We start from the raw sequence: 18,433 nt of genomic DNA on the forward strand, positions 1-18,433 counted from the left end.
GGGCTCCTAGCCCCGGGCCAGGGAAGTTCCGGGAGCCGGAACTCGGCCGCTCCGTGCTCGGTGTAAGCTCCTATAAGAATAGGCTCCAAGTAGCAGTCCCCACGGGCTCAGTTCCGGGAGCCGGAATTCGGCCGCTTAGTGCTTGGTGTATGCTCTGATAGGAGCAGGGTCCAAGAAGCAGCCTCCGCAGGCTCCGCAGCCCTGGGCTGACTCATTTATCCTTAACCACCAGACTGTAAGATTCAAGGACCAACAGACAGAACACAGGGGAAGCCATCCTCTCCACGGGTGGTGTAGCTGGCAGAGGAGGGTCACCTCTATCCCCAGTGTAGTTCAGGTTAGTCTTCCAAGGACTTTTTCTGTCGTTCTTATTGCAGGAAATTCAGTTCTTCAGATGACCACATTTCTATCATGCCCATTCTGTTGGGCAAATAACTTTGGGTCCAGTGACCCCTGAATATGCCAGAGCAGGTGTAGCCGACTCCCTGGCTCAGAGTTCTGAAATATTAGAGTGCATCTGAGCCAACACATTCAAAGGTGAGGGCTGGGACCCAATAGCCTACATTTTAAACATGTAACTCAAGTGATCTTGGTCTTCCTTCATTTCTGAGGGTTCCCAGGAGACCCAGTGGCAATTCTATAGTTAGTCAGTAGACAGATGGCTCAGGATGAATAGGAGTTTTTTGGTTTTTGTTTTAAATTCAGCAGCCACCATTCTACTAGAGTCCTGAGGACTTTGAGGTCAAAAGAAGAAAAGTGAAAGAGAAAAAGGATAAATGGGAGGCAGTGCTGGGAAAAGAGTATAGGAAGAGTCAAACCCATAAATATTTGCTAAGAAGCAAGAGATCAAAATGAGTGCCATACGAGTAAGCAGAAACAAAGGCAGGTTAGGGAAGGGTCAGGAGGGAAAGGAAGGAGTGGGCTGAACCTCCACCCAAGGGGCACTCCGTGTTTGAACCTGCTTTGATGGACTCACAGTGACTGACAGATGGGTGTGTGGGCTCTGTCATAGCTGGGAGTGAGGCATGAGAATAGCAAATGGTTCAAACTGTTTTGATACAAAGGAAAGGTAACAGATTCAGAGCTCTGGAACAAAGCAGAGACAACAGCTGCTTCCTAACAGTGTGGTAAGGAAAGGTCACTTGAAGGAGGCACCAATTGAGGGTTCCCAGGAGACCCAGTGGCAATTGGGCCTGGAAGGCCAGTGGAGGATCATGGTGAGTGGCAGGCTGGGGAAAGGGCAGGGGGAGAGGTTTTGTCACTGACAAGCACAGTGGGCATTAGGGATCTTCTGAGTTGTCTGATAAAGTCAAACCTGCAGGTTCTTTAAGGTGTAAGTGACTTGGGAACGCGATAGACTCTCCCAACTTCACTAAAGAAGAGAGAATGTTGGTCTAATTTTATAAATTTAGTAAACCTGTGTAAAACTTTGTTGGGGGGAAATATTAGAAAATATTATGTTTCTTTTATAAAAAAAACCACCAGGGGCTTAAAAAACCTGCCTACCTAAAGAGAAGTCAAGTTGGGGTAGTTTCCAAGGGCAGTAAAGCATCTATCTGCCTTGCTCAAGTGTTCAGGAGAGCCGTTGCCCAGTGAGAAGAACATTGGCATGGAGATTCACTTTCAGCCCAGGCCTTTTCTAACTGTGGGCTTAAAAAATTCACTCCACTTTTCTGGGCATTAGGTGTGTTTGGTTTTGTTTTTAACAAAATAAGAGGTTGAATTGAATTAAGTGATGCTTCAAGAGTTCTTTCTGCTGTGAAATCTTATCAGCAACGATTTTGCTGTCAGATTTCCCCAGCAGACACATAAAGATGTTTAGAAGGTCAGAGCATGAGGAGAACTGGTGCATGGTATTTTGTAGGGTTACAAACTGTAAAGAGACAGTGGGACTGGGGTGGACGCATCAGCAGAGACAGCTTGGGAAAGGGTAACTGAAAAGTAGAGTTTTTTTTTTTTTTTTTAAACTATACAGTATGTCTTATGTTGCTTTATTTATTTACTTATTTATTTTTGTTGGTGCATTATAATTATACATAATGATGGAATTTAGTTCCATATTTATATCTACGGTACAAAGTAGAGTTTGCCCTAAAGGAAATATGTTACCTTTTTCTTTTTATATTAGGGAAAAAAATCCTTAAGCTAATTCATTTCTTCTCCATTATTTTTTCCTTCAAAGTATATTTTTAAAACTTATTTTTAAACAAAGTACACAGGTAAAAGTCTTTGTAGCACCATGCAAAGGTCTATACAAAGGATTCATCCTGAGTTTTTAAACATTGTTTTAAGGTTGGGCATGCTTCCAAAGGAGCTGACTTTTCACTGAATGCTGCAAAAGGAAAATATGCCAGCTGTTTACACTGACCTGGGAAACAGCATGTCCAGTAGCTGTGGTGGTTGTTTGAGTCCAGTAGCTATTTTCTGAGAATGTTTCTTATGTAGATCATGTCTCATCATGATTATGGAGGTAAGGTACTTTCAGCAGGAGGAAGCACTGTTTATCTGTGTTGTATTTGATTAGCAGTCATTTTTATTTTATTTTATTTTATTTTTATTGGTTGTTCAAAACATTACAGAGCTCTTGACATGTCATATTTCATACATTAGATTCAAGTTGGTTATGAACTCCCAATTTTACCCCAAATACTAATAGGGCATTATGTAAAAATTAGCAGTCATTTAGATGAACATTTTAACCACAAAGGTTCTTGACCTTCTGTTCCTGTCAGTCCTGCCTTAGTTCCTAGTGCTGCAATGAAGTCTACTCACAGACTGTTGAAGGGACTAGCCATGTGGGCACAAGAACACAGTGTAGTGTGAGGTCATGGGGTTTGCATGTCAGAGATGCATGCAAGATACAGAAGGCACAGGACTGAGATGATTTGCTATTTCCTCCTTCGTTCTCTACCTCCTCCCTCCTACCATGGGTTGAAATTGAACCAGGAAGAAGTTTGATGAAATTGAAACTGGGCAAGGGAGAAGCCTTATCTGGGTGGCTGGAAAGTTTTTAAATTCCTTGTAGAGCACACTTCTGATATCATGTGTCCTGGATGGTAGCCACATACGGGAACAGGGGACTGCCAGGCCAAAGCTCACTCTCAGATACGAGGTGCTCTGTTTTAAGTTGTCTCACTCTTTGTGCCAGCAGTTGGGCAGCATCTGGGCTAAATGCACCCTATGACTGGAGTCTCTCCCAGGCCTTCCTAGTGTGTAGCCTCAGACCTTCTGCAGTGAATGAGTTATGTCTTGAGCAGGGTTCTTTAAGAACTGCTGTCACAAGTCTCTGCAACAACAACAACAACAACAAAGCCCCCAAACAGCTAACTTTTTACTGCTTTGCACTGGCAAGCCAGTCTGCACAATCTCTTACAGGGTTTCCAAGAGGGATGCCCAAAAAACAAGTATTGTTACTCTTCTATAAATAGCTTTAAGAAGTTGATTAAAACAAAACCACAAAAACAAACATTGACTTTACTTCTTCTAGAAGCCAGAATGGAGGATATAGCCATAGGTCTGTAGCAAATGGGTCTGTTAACTCTAACCCCAAAATGTACCCACCTTTTTTTTTTCCATTCAGTACTGGAGAACTCAGGCCTCCTCCATTCACAGGGATAGGAAATTGAGGAAGCAGCAAATAGCATACTACTCTCAGAGGAAAAAAGGGAAAGCTAAACCATTTGAGCATGTTCAAGTTATTCTTGAATTTATCAGTTAGATAAATTAGTTCCTTTTCTTCTCCTGGGACAACATTAGTAAAAGGACAAAGATAATCCAGTACTGTGCTTAGGAAAACTCTTCCTCATAAAGATCAGGCATGGGGAAATGATGCTTCACTCATACAGATTCCGAGATATTGTACATTGTGAGGCTCAGGTGCTAAGGTCTTGTGGGGAAGAAGTCAAAGATTAGACCTAATAATGATGGTTGGGAATCCCCATTGTTCATGAAGCCTGAAACCCGATAATATGAGAAATATGGATCAATAAACTTAATACTTGATGTTTGCCTGTCTTTAGTTATATTACCTCACTTGTCCCCCAAATATACTGTTGGTAGTAATGCCTCATTTAGCCACCTAGCCTTAGAGGGAATGAGTTGATGGCCAGACCATGGACTTAAGCCCACGTATTGTGGCTCTAAAGGTAGGATATTTTCTAGTCTCTAAGGTGGGCACAGGGTTTGCCATTGCTCCTTTGACTCATTTTTATTTCAAACTTTTTGTTTTACTTGTGAATATCTTTCCAAGGGTAGAGCTGATAGCATCATTAATTACTTGTCTTAGTTTTTATCTGTTTTATTTCTTTTTTGGGGAAAATACTGGGGATTGATCTCAGGGACACTCAACCACTGAGCCACATCCCCAACCCTTATTTGTATTTTATTTAGAGATAGGGTCTTACTGAGTTGCTTAGCACCTTGCTGTTATTGAAGTTGACTTTGAACTTGAGGTCCTCCTGCCCCAGCCTCCAGAATCACTGGGGATTATAGGTATGTGCCACAGTTCCTATTTGCATCTAGACAGTGTGAAAAGCTCTGAGGTAGATACTCGTGGCTGGTCTGTTCTCTCTGAGAGTTTCTAAGGATGTAGCCTTAATCCTCCAGCAAGATGTCTATATTCCTGGTAACTTTGTAAATAGTTTAAAAAGTTATTCCTCATATTAGAATACAGAGATTATATCTGGAGTATAACCTAATGTGTATGCTAACAGTAGAGCATTTTAAACTTTAGCATGACAAGATTTGGTGCTTCATTCTGAAAAGCATTGAGGAATTAGTGGGAGAACTTGAGAGATATAATTTGGTATGGTATATCCAAATTCATGAAATAAAGCATGTACACTAGATTTTATTACATGCAGAAAAAAATACTGGAATGCCCTAAATGATTTATAAATGCTGGGGAATGCTGACTTACCATCAGATCACTAAGATTAATATTAGTTCTCTTTGGTACCAGTCACCATACCAACCACATAGTTGTTTTCCATTTACCAAGTGTTTTTACAGGCCTGATCTCTATTAGTTTTCACAACAACCTTGAGACATAAGCATCACTATCTTGAAAGAAGACAAAATTGAGGATAGTAAAGGGTGTTTGGTCCAAAAATGTTACCAACTGAAGTCATTGTCAGGATTTGAATTCAAGTCTTCTGACTCCAGACCACAAAAGTTCAAGAAAGATGTCTTCTGACATAGGGCTATGTCTGTTTTGCTCCTGTTTCCTTCCCTGACCCCCTTAGATGTGTCCCAGAACTTCTCTGGTCCTATCTTTTTTTGAATCATCCAACTGTCTAAAGAGGCAGTGTGAAGAGGTTTGGAGTCAGCTGAGCTATTAACTGCTTCTATGACCTCGAACAAAGTTTTTATCTTACTGTCAGTTGAAGTGTAAAATAGGGATAATAATACCTATGCATAACATTGTGAAGACTGAAATAAATAGCAAGTCCTCAATAAATGTCAGTTTATACTGTTACTATTATATAATTAGGTTGAATAGAATTTTAAGCATCCTAAGATAGAATCTGAGTAGCTGTTTGGTTTCTCGAGAATCTGATTTTCTGTTAAAACTTTCACAATCATGAAATCCAAATGATGAAGATGGGATAGCAACATTCCCCCCTCCCCCAGTACCTATGTGCCAAACATTTTACATATAACCTCTTGAATTCTCATAGCAACCCTGCAGAAGCTGTGTTTGTGGTCACTGGGCTTGATTGGCTCTAAGTTTTGCTTGTGATTAGTGTCAATTTTAACCATCCCTGATTCCCGAAAGCTTAAAATTGTACACTTTTGAAAACTATAACTCTATTTTCCAATTTCCAATCTGCCAGCCCATTTTGGCTTCTTCATCTCCGTGCAAAGTTCTCTCAGTGTGTCACACATAAGCTCCCCTAGAGCCAGGGATAAAAAAAATTCCAGCCTCTGTGTCTCAAATTCACTCAGAATGCTAAGGGTAAATCAGTCTGTTGACGGTTATAGGAACCAATTTCCTTGAATTCAAACATTTTTCCTTTAAAGTAAAACTTTTCCAAGAATGTTTGGTCATACCCTATCTCAAAGAAACAAGAAAGAAAATGTTAATTGACAATGACCTTTTTCCTGGTATTGGTTGATCTGTCTTAATTCTTTATTTCAGTTGTTATATTAGCATTGTCTCTAGTTCCCTACTCATCTACCTTTCTCCTACCTCACCTGACATAGATATTATGTTTCTCAAATCATGGTTGTTTTTTTTTTAACCACAAAAATGAATATTTTCTAACTGGTCAAAAGATCGGGAAATAATATCACAAATTTCTATTGAATTGAAGAAGTGTTTTACCTTTTCTCTTGTTCCTTTTAAAATGTTGATAAAATTATTAAAATGTCTATTATAAAGATTAAATGGGTCAACTGAGCTCTTATAATAATTTTGCCTTCACTATCTATTTTTAAAACTGTGGTAAGGTTAGATCAATCCTATCCCAAGTTTGGGCCAAAGATTCTCCGTTGTCCTTATTGCTAGCAAACCAAGCCAGTCTGTACTGGTATCTAAAAAGCCTTTAAGAGAACATTTATTTTCTTTTTTTAAGAAAAAGAAAAAAAATCTTAAAAGGTATTTCTTTCTTTTATGGATTGTGAGTATGTGGTGTCATTAAAACACACCAAGTAAATTCCTCTCTTTCCTTATCTTCTGCCCTTTCTACTCTTGCTACTTATATGATTTGTATATGAGATCCTTATATGGTTTGTATATGAGACATTCCCCCAAAAGCTCCTGGGTTAATGTAAGAATATTCAGAAGTGAAGTGATTAGATCATGAGAGCTGTAACCTAATCAGTCCATCCTAATTTAAGTATCTAAAAAGTTACCACTAACTGGGTGGTAACTATTGGCAGGTGGGTCATGGCTGAAAGGGGTGGGTCACTGGGAATATACCCTGAAAGGGTTCATTTTCCCTGAGGTCTCTTACTTTTCATCACTCTTTGCTTCCTGGCCATCATGAATGGAGCAACTTCCCTCTATCACACCCTTCCACCATGATGTTCTGCCTCAGCTTGGGCCCAGAGCAATGGAGTCAGCCCACCATGGACTGAACCTCTGAAACCATGGGCCACAGTAACCTTTTTTTCTTTTAAATTGTTCTAGTCAGGTATTTTGGCCACTGTGATGAAAATCTGACTAACACAAAAATTGGTATCAAGAGTGGGATCATTGCCATGACTAACCTGACCCTGTGGTTCAGCAGCCTTTGGATCTGGTTTGTAGAAACAGTTTAGAAAAGTTTGGAAATGCAGGCTGGGGAAGCCTTAGAATGTGGTTAGCGGAGTTTAGTGGGCAATTCTACTTGGAGCTTAAATGACTAGAATGCTAATAGGAATGCTGACAGTAAAGATTGTGCTCATTGTGAGGTTTCAGAGGGGAATGAGGATTCTATTATGAATTGGACTAGAAGACATTTGTGTTGTTTTCTAGCAAAAGAATTGTCTATATTTTGACCATGTGCTGCAACTTTGTGTGAGGCCAAAGGTGATGGACTAATTAATCTAATGGAGAAAATTTCAAGGCAGTACATTATTCAGTCAGTGTCATGAGTATTGCTAACAGCTTTTAGTCAGGTTTACTGGAATAATTGGGAGCAGAAAGCAGAGGAGAATTTTAAAATTGCAGTTTGGCCAGAAAAATAGTGCCTGTAAAACTGATGACAAGGGAAGGTTTATTGTTGAAGATGTTACCACCACTAAAGAGAAGTCAAGTACTTTGCACAGAAATAATAGAAAAGATGACTTGAGGCTCAAGGGTTTAAAAGCAAAAACTCCTTTAAGAGACCATGGGGTGGGGTGGGGTTGTGGCTCAGCTGTAGAGTGCTCGCCTAGCATGTGCAAGGCACTGGGTTCAATTCTCAGCAATATATCTATATCTATATCTATATATTGAAATCAGCTAGTAAGGGGTCTTAGGGAGTTGTTTCCCCTTGTTCAGTCACCTACGCACTCAGAGGCCACTTTAGCCATGATGCCATGAGGCCTAACTATTGGGACAGCTGAGTTCAGTCCTTGGTGCTAGCCACATGGTGCTGATTCTGCAGGGATGCAGAAGGTTGGAGTTAAGGAGTCATGGAGATTTCCTTGGAGATTTCAGTGGCAGGCCTGGAAAGCCAGACAAAGTATAGCAAAATCGGAGTCCCTGGGGGTGCTCCCCAGGTGGGATGCATGAAGCTGTGAATGTGAAGCCAAAACTGGAATGGAGACTCTAGGAATTAAAAGATGCCAGTAATGTGGACTGTCTTCTGAGAAAAGATGCTGGCTATGGAAAGAGCCAGGCTGAGAAAGGTCATGAATGCTGGGCCAAAGGAGCAGGGCTGCTTAGGTCTTACAGGCATGTGACCTAAATGCTGTATGCAGAGTTACAGGACCCATTTGCCTGGCTGGGTTTTGATTTTGTTTTGGTTCTATCCCTTCCTTTCATGCCCCTATTCTCCCTTTTGGAATGGAAATGTTTACTCTGTGCCATGACATACTGTATGCATGTAACTTGCTTTTGATCATTACAAAGGCTCACAGCCAAAAGTTTGCCTTGAGTCTCAGATGAGACTTTGGAATTAGAATTTTGGGAAACACTGGAACTATTAAGACTGTGGAACTCTTGGAGATCAACTAAATGCCTTTTGCATTGTGAGGTAGACATGAACTTCTGGGGACTAGGGGCAGAATGTTACAGTTTGGATATGAGGTGTCCCTCAAAAGTCCTAGGTTAATGAAAGAATATTAAAAAATGAAATGATTAGTTTATGAGACCTGTAGCCTAATCAGTCCTTCCTAGTTTAAGTGAACTAACTAGGCAGTAACAGGCCAGTGGGGTGTGGCTAGAAGAGGTGGGTCACTGTGTACATGCCCTCGAAGGGTTCCTCTTCCCTGCAGCCCCTTCCCTTCTCTCTGCCTCCTGGCCACCATGAGTGGAGCAGCTTCCCTTCATGACACCCTTCCACCGTGATATTCTGCCTTGGGCCCAGAGCAATGGAGTTGGCCTGCCGTGGACTGAACCTCTAAAACTGAGCAAAAATAAATTTTTCCTCCTCTAAATTGTTCTGGTCTGGCGTTTTGGTCATAGCAATGCAGATGTGAGTAACAGTCCTCCTCTGGTGATGTTTCTGAATCTAGGACATGGTAAATTATTATGAGTCTTTGCCAAAACTACCTATGCCTTCACCCATTTCTGCTATTGCTGTTGCAGTAGCATGTAAGTGGCATGCAATATTTTCATTTTTGGAATACTTACTCATACTTTTAATGCTAGAATGTTTGCATTCATCGCAAATAAAGAAGCAGATGAGACAGCGAGCATGCAACTCAGTTGGGTATTGAAGAGCTAGAAGATGATGGGGAGTGAGGGTCAAGATTCACACTTGTGTAGGGCTGCACCTGTTCCTCCTAACTTCGTCTGTGTTTAGAAATAACATGGGTATTTTGAAACTCTGAAATTGTGCATGTCTTTAAAGATTCAGGCAGCCCTGTTTCCCCCAACTGATTTAACAAAGTGCAACGATGCAGCAGCTCTAAGTTGAGGAGGTGGTTAGTTGGGGGAAAAGAAAGTAAAACTGCTTATCAGACAGGAATCTTCTTCAATTTGGGGGTTGTCTCGTCAGCAAATATAGCATCTACTGAGATTAGGAGATAAAACAGTGCACAAGGGTGGACAGAATGGCAGCGTTAGGCACATCCTTTAAGAAGAGCATGGGGTAGTCAGATGATGTTCATTTTATTCGCACACACACAACTCTAAAATAAAAACTTAATCTACTTTAATTCGATATTTGAGGTGTAGGTGGAAAGTTCCAAGGACTATTCTAGGCATAAAGAGAAAAAAGAGGGGGAGGATGAGAAATCACAGTTGTCATTCTTTGGTTCTGAAGAACAAGAATTTTAGATAACATAGAGGAAAGGAGTAGTCCCTTTGAAAGGGAGATGGACTTGTTCCTTCAGGGGGTGGGCATGTAGCTGCAGAGCAGCCCAGAAGTTTGCATATCCAGACTCAGTGAGTTGGCCGTGAGCTTCAGGTTGAAGTAGAATCATCAAATAACTATACACAGGAGGTCTGATTTGGTTTCACTTTTGTGGTTTCACTTTAATGTAAAGTATTCTTTATCCACTGTCTTTTATTAATTCATTCAGCAAATATTCAGTGAAATTGGCTCTGTGCCAGCATTGTTCCTGCTCCTGGGGGCTCTGATCACAAAGATGACATTGTACCTTCTTTGTGTAGGGTGTTTCTGGGGCTTTTATTTATTCTCACAGTACTGGGGATTGAACCCAGGAGCTGTACCACTGAGCTATATCCTCAGCCCTTATTATTTTGAAACAGTCTTTGCTAAGTTATCCAGGTTGGACTTGAACTTGTGGTTCTCCTGCCTCAACCTCCCAAGTCCCTGAGATTACAAAGGCATGCACCACTGCACTGGCTGGGGAATTTCTCTTATGATCTTCTTGTAGTGAATTGCTGTGCCAGCTGGTCCTTCCCCACAGATGAGATTTTGAACTTTTTTTCCTCCACCATGGGTCAACTTTGGTCCCTGTTGTTCCTGGTCCTTTTTACCCTTTCTGCTCCACCAAGGTGTCTCAGAGGTGGTCACAGCTGGAGAAGATGGAGTTCTCCGGAGTGAGTGGGAGTTGTTTCATTTCTTCCTTATCCTTGGCAAGGACTCTGATTTTCAGCTAATGAGGCAGAAGACATCAATAGGAAAAGAAAAATAAGAACTTATGTTGCCAACGTTGCTTAGTTACCTCATCAACATTCCCTTGTAGCCTGGCTGAATTCTCTCGGCATATTTTGTAGTGCATTATACTTTATCGCTAAAATTGACCTATTAAGCATAAAATATGGAGAATGCATGGAGCTTCTGTCAGTTTTATGTTGTTTATTTGGACTTCCGTTTTCTCTTTCCTAAGAACTTACTTCTTGTTGTCTTTTTCATTCCTAACCTAAGTAATAAGCCCAGAGAGTCATGCTGGTGGTATCCATGGTATCCACTCTAGTGCATTAAGATTATAGCATTAAAAAGCAAAATCTCAGCTTCACCTCAACTCTAGACACAAAATTATGAACTCTTCATAGACAGGACCCAAATATTAATTAATTAACCCTGTGTCCTTAGTGCTTAACCCTGGCAAATAAAAGGTCTTTAGTAGATGTTTATTGTTTGAATGAGCAATTAGTTTCAAATATTTCTTGAGAATCAGCCTTTTAATAGGTACTGTTCCTAACAAAATTTGCTTAGATTTTGTACCCAGGGTGCAAAACTTAGAACTTTTCATTTTCTTTCTGGACACTAGACAAGGACAGAGAATAATCACTGTGTTGTTGCTAGTGCTACATTTTACTGAGCCCAAGAAACTTCTACACATGCGACTGCAGTAGCAGCAGCTGCTTCCCATCTGGCATTATGAAAAGGTATACACTGGGGACTTCTAGGTGCTGGGTGCTGTGCTATCCAAATCGATCCAGATCAAAAAACCGGGGTCATTGTCACCATCTGCCAAGGCAGTTGTATTCACAACAGTGAGTCTCTCTTCACCCCCTCCCACCAATTATATGCACATTCAACTGAAGAGTTGAAGCAAACTGTCAGCAAAACAACTGAAAGTTTATTTGTTTATTCCAGCCAGGCATCCCTCCAACCGCAGGCTTCTCAAAGCATATTCTTCTAAGACTTTGTTAAAGTGCACATTTAGATCTACTAGGTCTGGGGTGCAGCCTGAGAGTGCATTTCTAACAAAATCCTTTAGTTAGGTCAGGCCTTGATACTTAAAGTGTCATCCATGGACCAATAGATTTGGCATCACCTGGGAGCTTGTTAGAAATGTGGACTTTTAGCTGCCATCCAGACCAGTTGAATCAGAACCTTCATTTTAACAGGAGTCTCACATTAACATGTGACAAACATTGCTCTAACCATTTAGTTAGCGGACAGAATCAATCACAGATAGGGACCCAGTTGGGATAGGGGATGGAAAGTAAGGCCAGGAGTGCTCGCTGTTCCCTTTTTCATTTCAAACTCTACGCCTGACACTTAGCACAAGATACAAATGATGCCTCTTTGTTCAGTCATTTGGTGGCATGATGAATCTATTCTTACCCATCCTGATTGCTGTTGTCTTTAAGCATGGGGGCCCACCTGACCAACCATTTCCCTAAGAACTTCCTTGTAGAGGAAAAGGTTTCCCCAGAAGAGACAACCTTATGACCAGCCACATCAGAATGATTCACAGGTTCAATCCAGCACTAGGAGATCAGAGCTTCTATGTGCTCATCTATAGAATGGGGATGATGATACTGCCCATTCTGGTTTCCCTTATAGCCTTATTTGTGAGGAAATTGAAAACAGGAGCAGGAACTTTGAAAACATAAGGTTCATGAGGTGAAAACTGCTTTAGTGAGAAACCTTCATGTGTGTTTCAGTGACAGAGATATGGGTTCAAAATTTAGCCTTACCATCTCATAACCTTGTGATTCCTAGCAATTATTCCATCTAGTTGAACCTCAATTTAAAAAAAAATGGTCATAACTTCAACCATATAATGTGTGGGGAGGATCAGGAATGTTAGTGATATATGTGGAATTTAATAAATGGTGGCCAAGAGCTACAGTTAAGAGACTTAGCTGGGAAATAAGCCTTCAAAGATGTCTTTTCCCCCAAGGAAGCCTGTTAAATGGAGACAAAATGAGAAGGTCATTTTAAAGCTGGTTAAGTTTTGGGTAAACACCCATCCAGTTCAAGAGACTGATATCTTGAAGTTTGTTTTTTAAGTATGTCTAGAAGAAAAAAATCTCTAAATTTCAAACAAGATTTAACATTAAAAAATATATATATTTCTGAGTACCAGCCACTGAAAGATTTTGAGGATTTGCCATGATTATTCTGTCCCATTCACATGCTCCTATCTGAGGTGACAAATAGACTTTGTGGTGTGCACGAGAACCTGGCACATGTAATGGTGTCCACACAAGTGGACACTCCAGGCAGAATCATATAAAGCCATGAAAGAAGATGCTCTGAGGGCCGTGGGAATGGATGGTACCCTCATTATCAGAATAAGAGAACAGCCAGTCCTCTTTACTGGAGACGTTGGAAAGGCAGCTGCTGGGTTGTGACTGCTTCACTCTCAGCAATTAAGCATTGGAGACATAGAGGGACTATTGTCTTTTTTTTTTTTTTTTTAAATCCTCACCATTCTCTCTCTATCTTCCCAACCTCTAGCTCACCCTTTTATTTTGGAAATGCCCTTTTAAGACCCTCCATTTTTCTCAGGCCTGTTTTCAAGCAGGCTAAGCTTTTGGGAAGTTATTCTTTTGGGCTGAGATTGCCCCTTCCTTTCCCTAGAGTCCACAGCACTTTCCCTGGAGTGTGATTTTACAGACTGCCTCAGGCAGTGAGCCTTGTGACCTGCTTTTCCACATGGATCTCTTTGTTGGGGGAGGCACTGAATGCTCAATGACTTTGAGAAGGAGAGAAAAGAACCACCTCCCAGATAGGGTATTTCAGTGAAAAGCAAGATGGCAGGGTGGGGAGAGAGGAAGTGAGCAGGCAGAGAGAGCTGCAGGGAGCCACTCAGCAGTCTGGCCAGCAGTTCTGAGCAAAGAGCAGCATCTGTAGGAGGGAATGGAGATTTCTCAGGAATATTTTTTTGCCTTAATAACTTAAGATCAAATGCATCACAAAGCCACGTTTGATTATGGGACAACAGAATCCATTCCAGGTGGGAATAAAGCAGTTCAGTGGGATTGTGCTTCAAGTCCTTTTAAATAGATTCCATGATGGGCTCTTCTGAATCTGTTAAGAGTATGACCTGTGGGTGGGAGCTCTCACCTCCAGCACTTTAAACTAGTAGTCTTTGGGGGGAATGTGTGAATAAAAGGTAAAAAGAGATAAAGCTCTGGCTAAAGGGAGATTCATGAACCAGCAGGTTGAAGGCAGGTTGAAAGATATCACTTTACATGGAAAAATGAGAATTCATACTCCATTTGAATCAAATGTATGATATGTCAAGATCTTTGTATTGTCATGAGCAACTAATAAAAAAAAAGATAGATATCACTTTTTATAAAATCAGATCACATGGAAAGAGCATTTCCTAGGGGTCAATGAAAGAATTTCAATCCCAACTCTGTCCTCTACTAGTTGTAGAACCTCGTTAGGCAAGTAATTTTATTTCTTAGAGATCCAGGAAGAAGAATACCTGCTCTAAATTTATTGTAGCTGCTATAAATCGATAAACTTCACTTAATTTTTTGAGGGTCAAATGAGACAATTGGAGAAGAGAACCTTGAATACTTAAAAGTTGTTCCATCCAATATGGTAGCCAGTAGCCACATGTGCCTGTTTACATTTAAACTAATTAAGATGCAGTAAAAAGTAACACAGCCACAATCCAATTACTCATTAGACACATGTGACTATTGGCTATACCGTATTGCACAAATATATATATATGTGTGTGTGTGTGTGTGTAACATTTGCACACTATCATTGAAAGTTCTATTGGACAACTGTGTGGCAAAGTGCTAGCTAGGCTATGATATTAAGAATATAAAAAAGTGGCATATTGTAGGGGTGACATCCTGTCATAATTAAGAATTGTTGGAGAAAAACAAAATTCACTCAAGTTAGCTGAATTAAAATAAGGGATTTATTTGACTAATGTAGGAAAAACAAATGGATCCCAAAGGCAGGAAGCACAGCTAAGCTTCAAGAGGATTTAGAACCACTTCCTAGATTATTTGAGACTAAAGAAACCACTTTTCCTTTCTCATTGTCTGTCTCCTTTTTCTCTTCTCCCTAAGTCCTTTTGATCTTTCATCTGTTTCTCTGAGTGTTAATAACTATTTCTCTCACCACCTCCTCCCCCTCTTCCTTCCTTCTCTTCTCTGTTTTCTTCCTCTTTGGTTTTACAGTTCATCTTTCTCAACTTCACTACACATGGTCCAAATAGGGCTCAACCAGACCCAGTTTTCATTACCTTTCATGAATCATATCCAACAAAAGTTGGAATTTGGAATTTGTAATTTGATTCCAAATTCCCTGGAGAGAAATTCTGATTAGCCAGCTAGGTGAGATACCCACTCCTGCTCTGATCATCTCTTCCTGGAAAAGGAGGAGTAATGATATACTTACTCAGGAGGGGCAATGGAGGAAGCTCTGAAAAGGAGACTATAAAGGTCATTGGCCCACACACTTGCCCTTGCTACCTTAGAGAGGCCCATTGAGCTGTGATCACCCAGAGAAGAGCCAGTAGAGATTTGACAAAGGTGGAGAAGGAAGAAAGTGATGCCTTTTCTTCTATAGTCATTTGTATGGTTCACTGCACCAGTGCAGATTTACAGGTTTAACTTCCTGTCTATATACCTAAATAGAAGCCCCACAGCCAGGAAATGGTGCCTAAGCCTCTGTTCATTCATCGGTTCTTCCTTCCTTCCCTCCTTCTCTCCCCCTTCCTTCCTCCTTTCTTTCTTTCTCTCTTTCCAGGGATTGAACCCAGGGATGCTTAATCAATGAGCCACATACCCAGCCCTTTTTATTTTTAATTTTGAGACAGGGTTTCACTTAGTTGCTTAGGGCCTTGCTAAGTTGCTGAGGCTGGCTTTGAACTCGTGATCCTCCTGCCTCAGCCTCCTGAGTCACTGGAATTACGGATGTGTACCAACATGCCCTGCTCTGTCATTTCTTAAATGCAAACAGACCACTCACAAATTCCCTTCTCTTCTGCCTTTAGGAAGGAACATGAAGTTCCCTTGGATATCACTGAAGAAGAAGATGGGAGGGGCCATTTAAGAGAGATTATAAGTTGGAGGCTGCAAGGCTGGGGCCAGAAGGCTGGCAGTGGAAAACGCTGTTGAGCTGTGATCTCTCACTGAAAAGTTCCAAGTGCCATTTTGCTTCCTGTAGAAGAAAGGAAGAGAAGGAGGAAACCATGTCTATAGCCCTGAAGCAGGTGTTCAACAAGGACAAGACCTTTCGGCCCAAGAGAAAATTTGAACCCGGCACACAGAGGTTTGAGCTGCACAAGCGGGCTCAGGCGTCCCTCAACTCAGGCGTGGACCTGAAGGCAGCCGTGCAGCTGCCTAGTGGGGAAGACCAGAATGACTGGGTGGCGGTGCATGTGGTGGACTTCTTCAATCGTATCAACCTCATCTATGGCACCATCTGTGAATTCTGTACCGAGCAGACCTGCCCTGTGATGTCAGGGGGCCCCAAATATGAGTATCGGTGGCAGGATGACCTTAAGTATAAGAAACCAACTGCATTGCCAGCTCCCCAGTACATGAACCTTCTTATGGATTGGATTGAGGTCCAGATCAATAATGAGGATATATTTCCAACATGTGTGGGTAAGTCCACGACCAGCTTCTCAGGCTTTATTTGTTTATTTTTTTGATATTATCCCCACACAAGCTCAAAAAGTGTGCAGAAGGGGATTCTCCCTAGCTGCCTCTGATGCTGGACAATACCCATGGCAGTATTTCCCCCAATTCTATTTTTATCTTTTCTTTTTTTCTGATTGGAGATTGAACCCAGGGGCACTGAGTCATATCCCCAGCCCTTTTTAGCTTTGGTTTTGAGATAGGGTCTCACTAAGTTGCATAGGGCCTCACTAAATTGCTGAAGATGGCCTTGAACTTGTGATCCTTCTGCCTCAGCCTCTCAAGTCACTGGGATTACGGCACTCACCATGATGCCCAGCTTCTCAAATTCTATCAGTCATATACCTGTATTTTTTTTTCTCCATACCTAAGAACCTTATTGAAATTTTAAAAAATCATTTATGAAGCACTGACGATTATTTTGTGGCCCCCAGAACATTGATCCAATGTTAGATTTGATCTTGTTGGCTTTCTTAGGACTAGACTCCACACTTACCCAGTTATTTTGGTAAGATTTTTGTTTCTTGATTGATTGACTACTTAAGGTTATATTGACTCTGGTGCATTACTGGCAATATTTATCTTTTAGGATTAATAAGCTCCAGTGTGGGAATCCATGAATTTGTTTGGGGAGCAAACAAATAGGGGTTCACATTTTGGGGAAATGAAGATCCTGGCATTCTGCTCCTTCTCCTATCATAACTTATTAATTCCAAACTGCACTGTTAACTCCAACCCTTGCATAGCTGCTGGACCTGCCAGAACTCTTGAAATGCAAATGCTTTGGTTTGTTTTGTACTATAAGCCATGAAACTTAAGAGGAAGGACCAAACCTTCTCTGTCTCTTGTATTTCTTTCTGCTGTGGAACATTGGTGGGCTAAATTTAAAATTCATTGTTTTATTCCTGGGGCTCAACAGGAATGAACAATACTCTACTTCCATTATCATATTTGCAGTGCCTAGTACAGTGTACTGAAGCCTGTGGGGGCTCTCAGGAAATATTTCTGGAATGATTGAATAAATATTGTGCTATTAGAAAGCCTTCTTGAAAAGCTCTGAGATGACTGAGGCATTTTTTTAAAAAGTATTTGAAGCATACTGTTGAAATCACTTTTAGATGGGGGGTGTCCCCATGAGGCATGTGGAAAGTTGAGAAGGGCCACATGGAAGTAATTAAGTTTATACCAAACAAAAAAATGTGTATAAATTGATTGGTGTCGTATGGTACATCTTGAAATATTCAGCACACAAACCAATTTGTCAGAATCCTGTTGCTGTGGCTTTTCCAATTCCCTCTTTATCTCTTGTCTCTCGTAAGCAGGAAGGAGGTGGACTGTATGGTAGTGTGCATAGAGGCACAGAAGGTAGGTTAAAAAAAAAAAAAAAAAAAAAAAAAAACTCCTCTGGGCACCTGGGAGGGATGGGAATTCCTCAGGCTCTTGTCTTTTTGCACTTTCATTGACTGCCAGAGGCTACTTACAGTGCTGGGAGGAATTTTCCTCTTCCAGAAAACTTAGAAACAATGGGCAAAGCTCTGAGCAGAACATATGATAAAAATAAAGATAGATAAATGTGCACAAAGATACCTCCTCTTTGGTCCTTCCCCTGTGCCTGCTCCTGGATACTTTGAACTCTGGGCACTCCTTCTCCCTGGCAGCTGTGGTTACCAGATAGCATTGCTGAACAGGAATTGCAATGAAGAGCCATGTGTGTTACTTGAGAGCAAAGCAGCTTCTGGCTGTCTGCTTGGAAAACAGGGCATCATAGGAGGTTTTAGACTTCGGAGGAAATGGGTGGATGCCTCCATGTCCCCCAGAGTCACTGACTTTGCTTTCTTTTTCTAGACATTTCCTTATTCAGTATGCTCAGGGAACAAGTTGACTCCTCTGTTTCAGTTCTATCCAGTCCGTGGTCCATAGCACACTGGTATTCTGAGAGCTTTTACTATGATTCGCCCACCCCACCCCCATGGAAAAATACATCTGGGAAATACTGAGTGAAATTGATTTCTTTACCACAGGACTTTTAATATG

General features: G+C 41.1%; 1 protein-coding gene across 2 annotated transcripts in view; it reads left to right on the top strand.

Annotated features, from left to right (window-relative positions):
• Positions 1–18,433, top strand: part of Mob3b (MOB kinase activator 3B) — a 194,839-nt gene that overhangs the window by 54,931 nt on the left and 121,475 nt on the right. For both annotated transcript variants that reach the window (XM_015492472.2, XM_048783527.1), the window contains exon 2: positions 15,751–16,366. In XM_015492472.2, the coding sequence (XP_015347958.1) occupies positions 15,949–16,366 (418 nt within the window). In that variant the 5' untranslated portion in view covers positions 15,751–15,948. The remainder of the gene's footprint in view (positions 1–15,750; positions 16,367–18,433) is intronic.

This window comes from Marmota marmota, unplaced genomic scaffold, assembly GCF_001458135.2.
Source record: "Marmota marmota marmota unplaced genomic scaffold, marMar, whole genome shotgun sequence".
Lineage (NCBI taxonomy): Eukaryota > Metazoa > Chordata > Mammalia > Rodentia > Sciuridae > Marmota > Marmota marmota.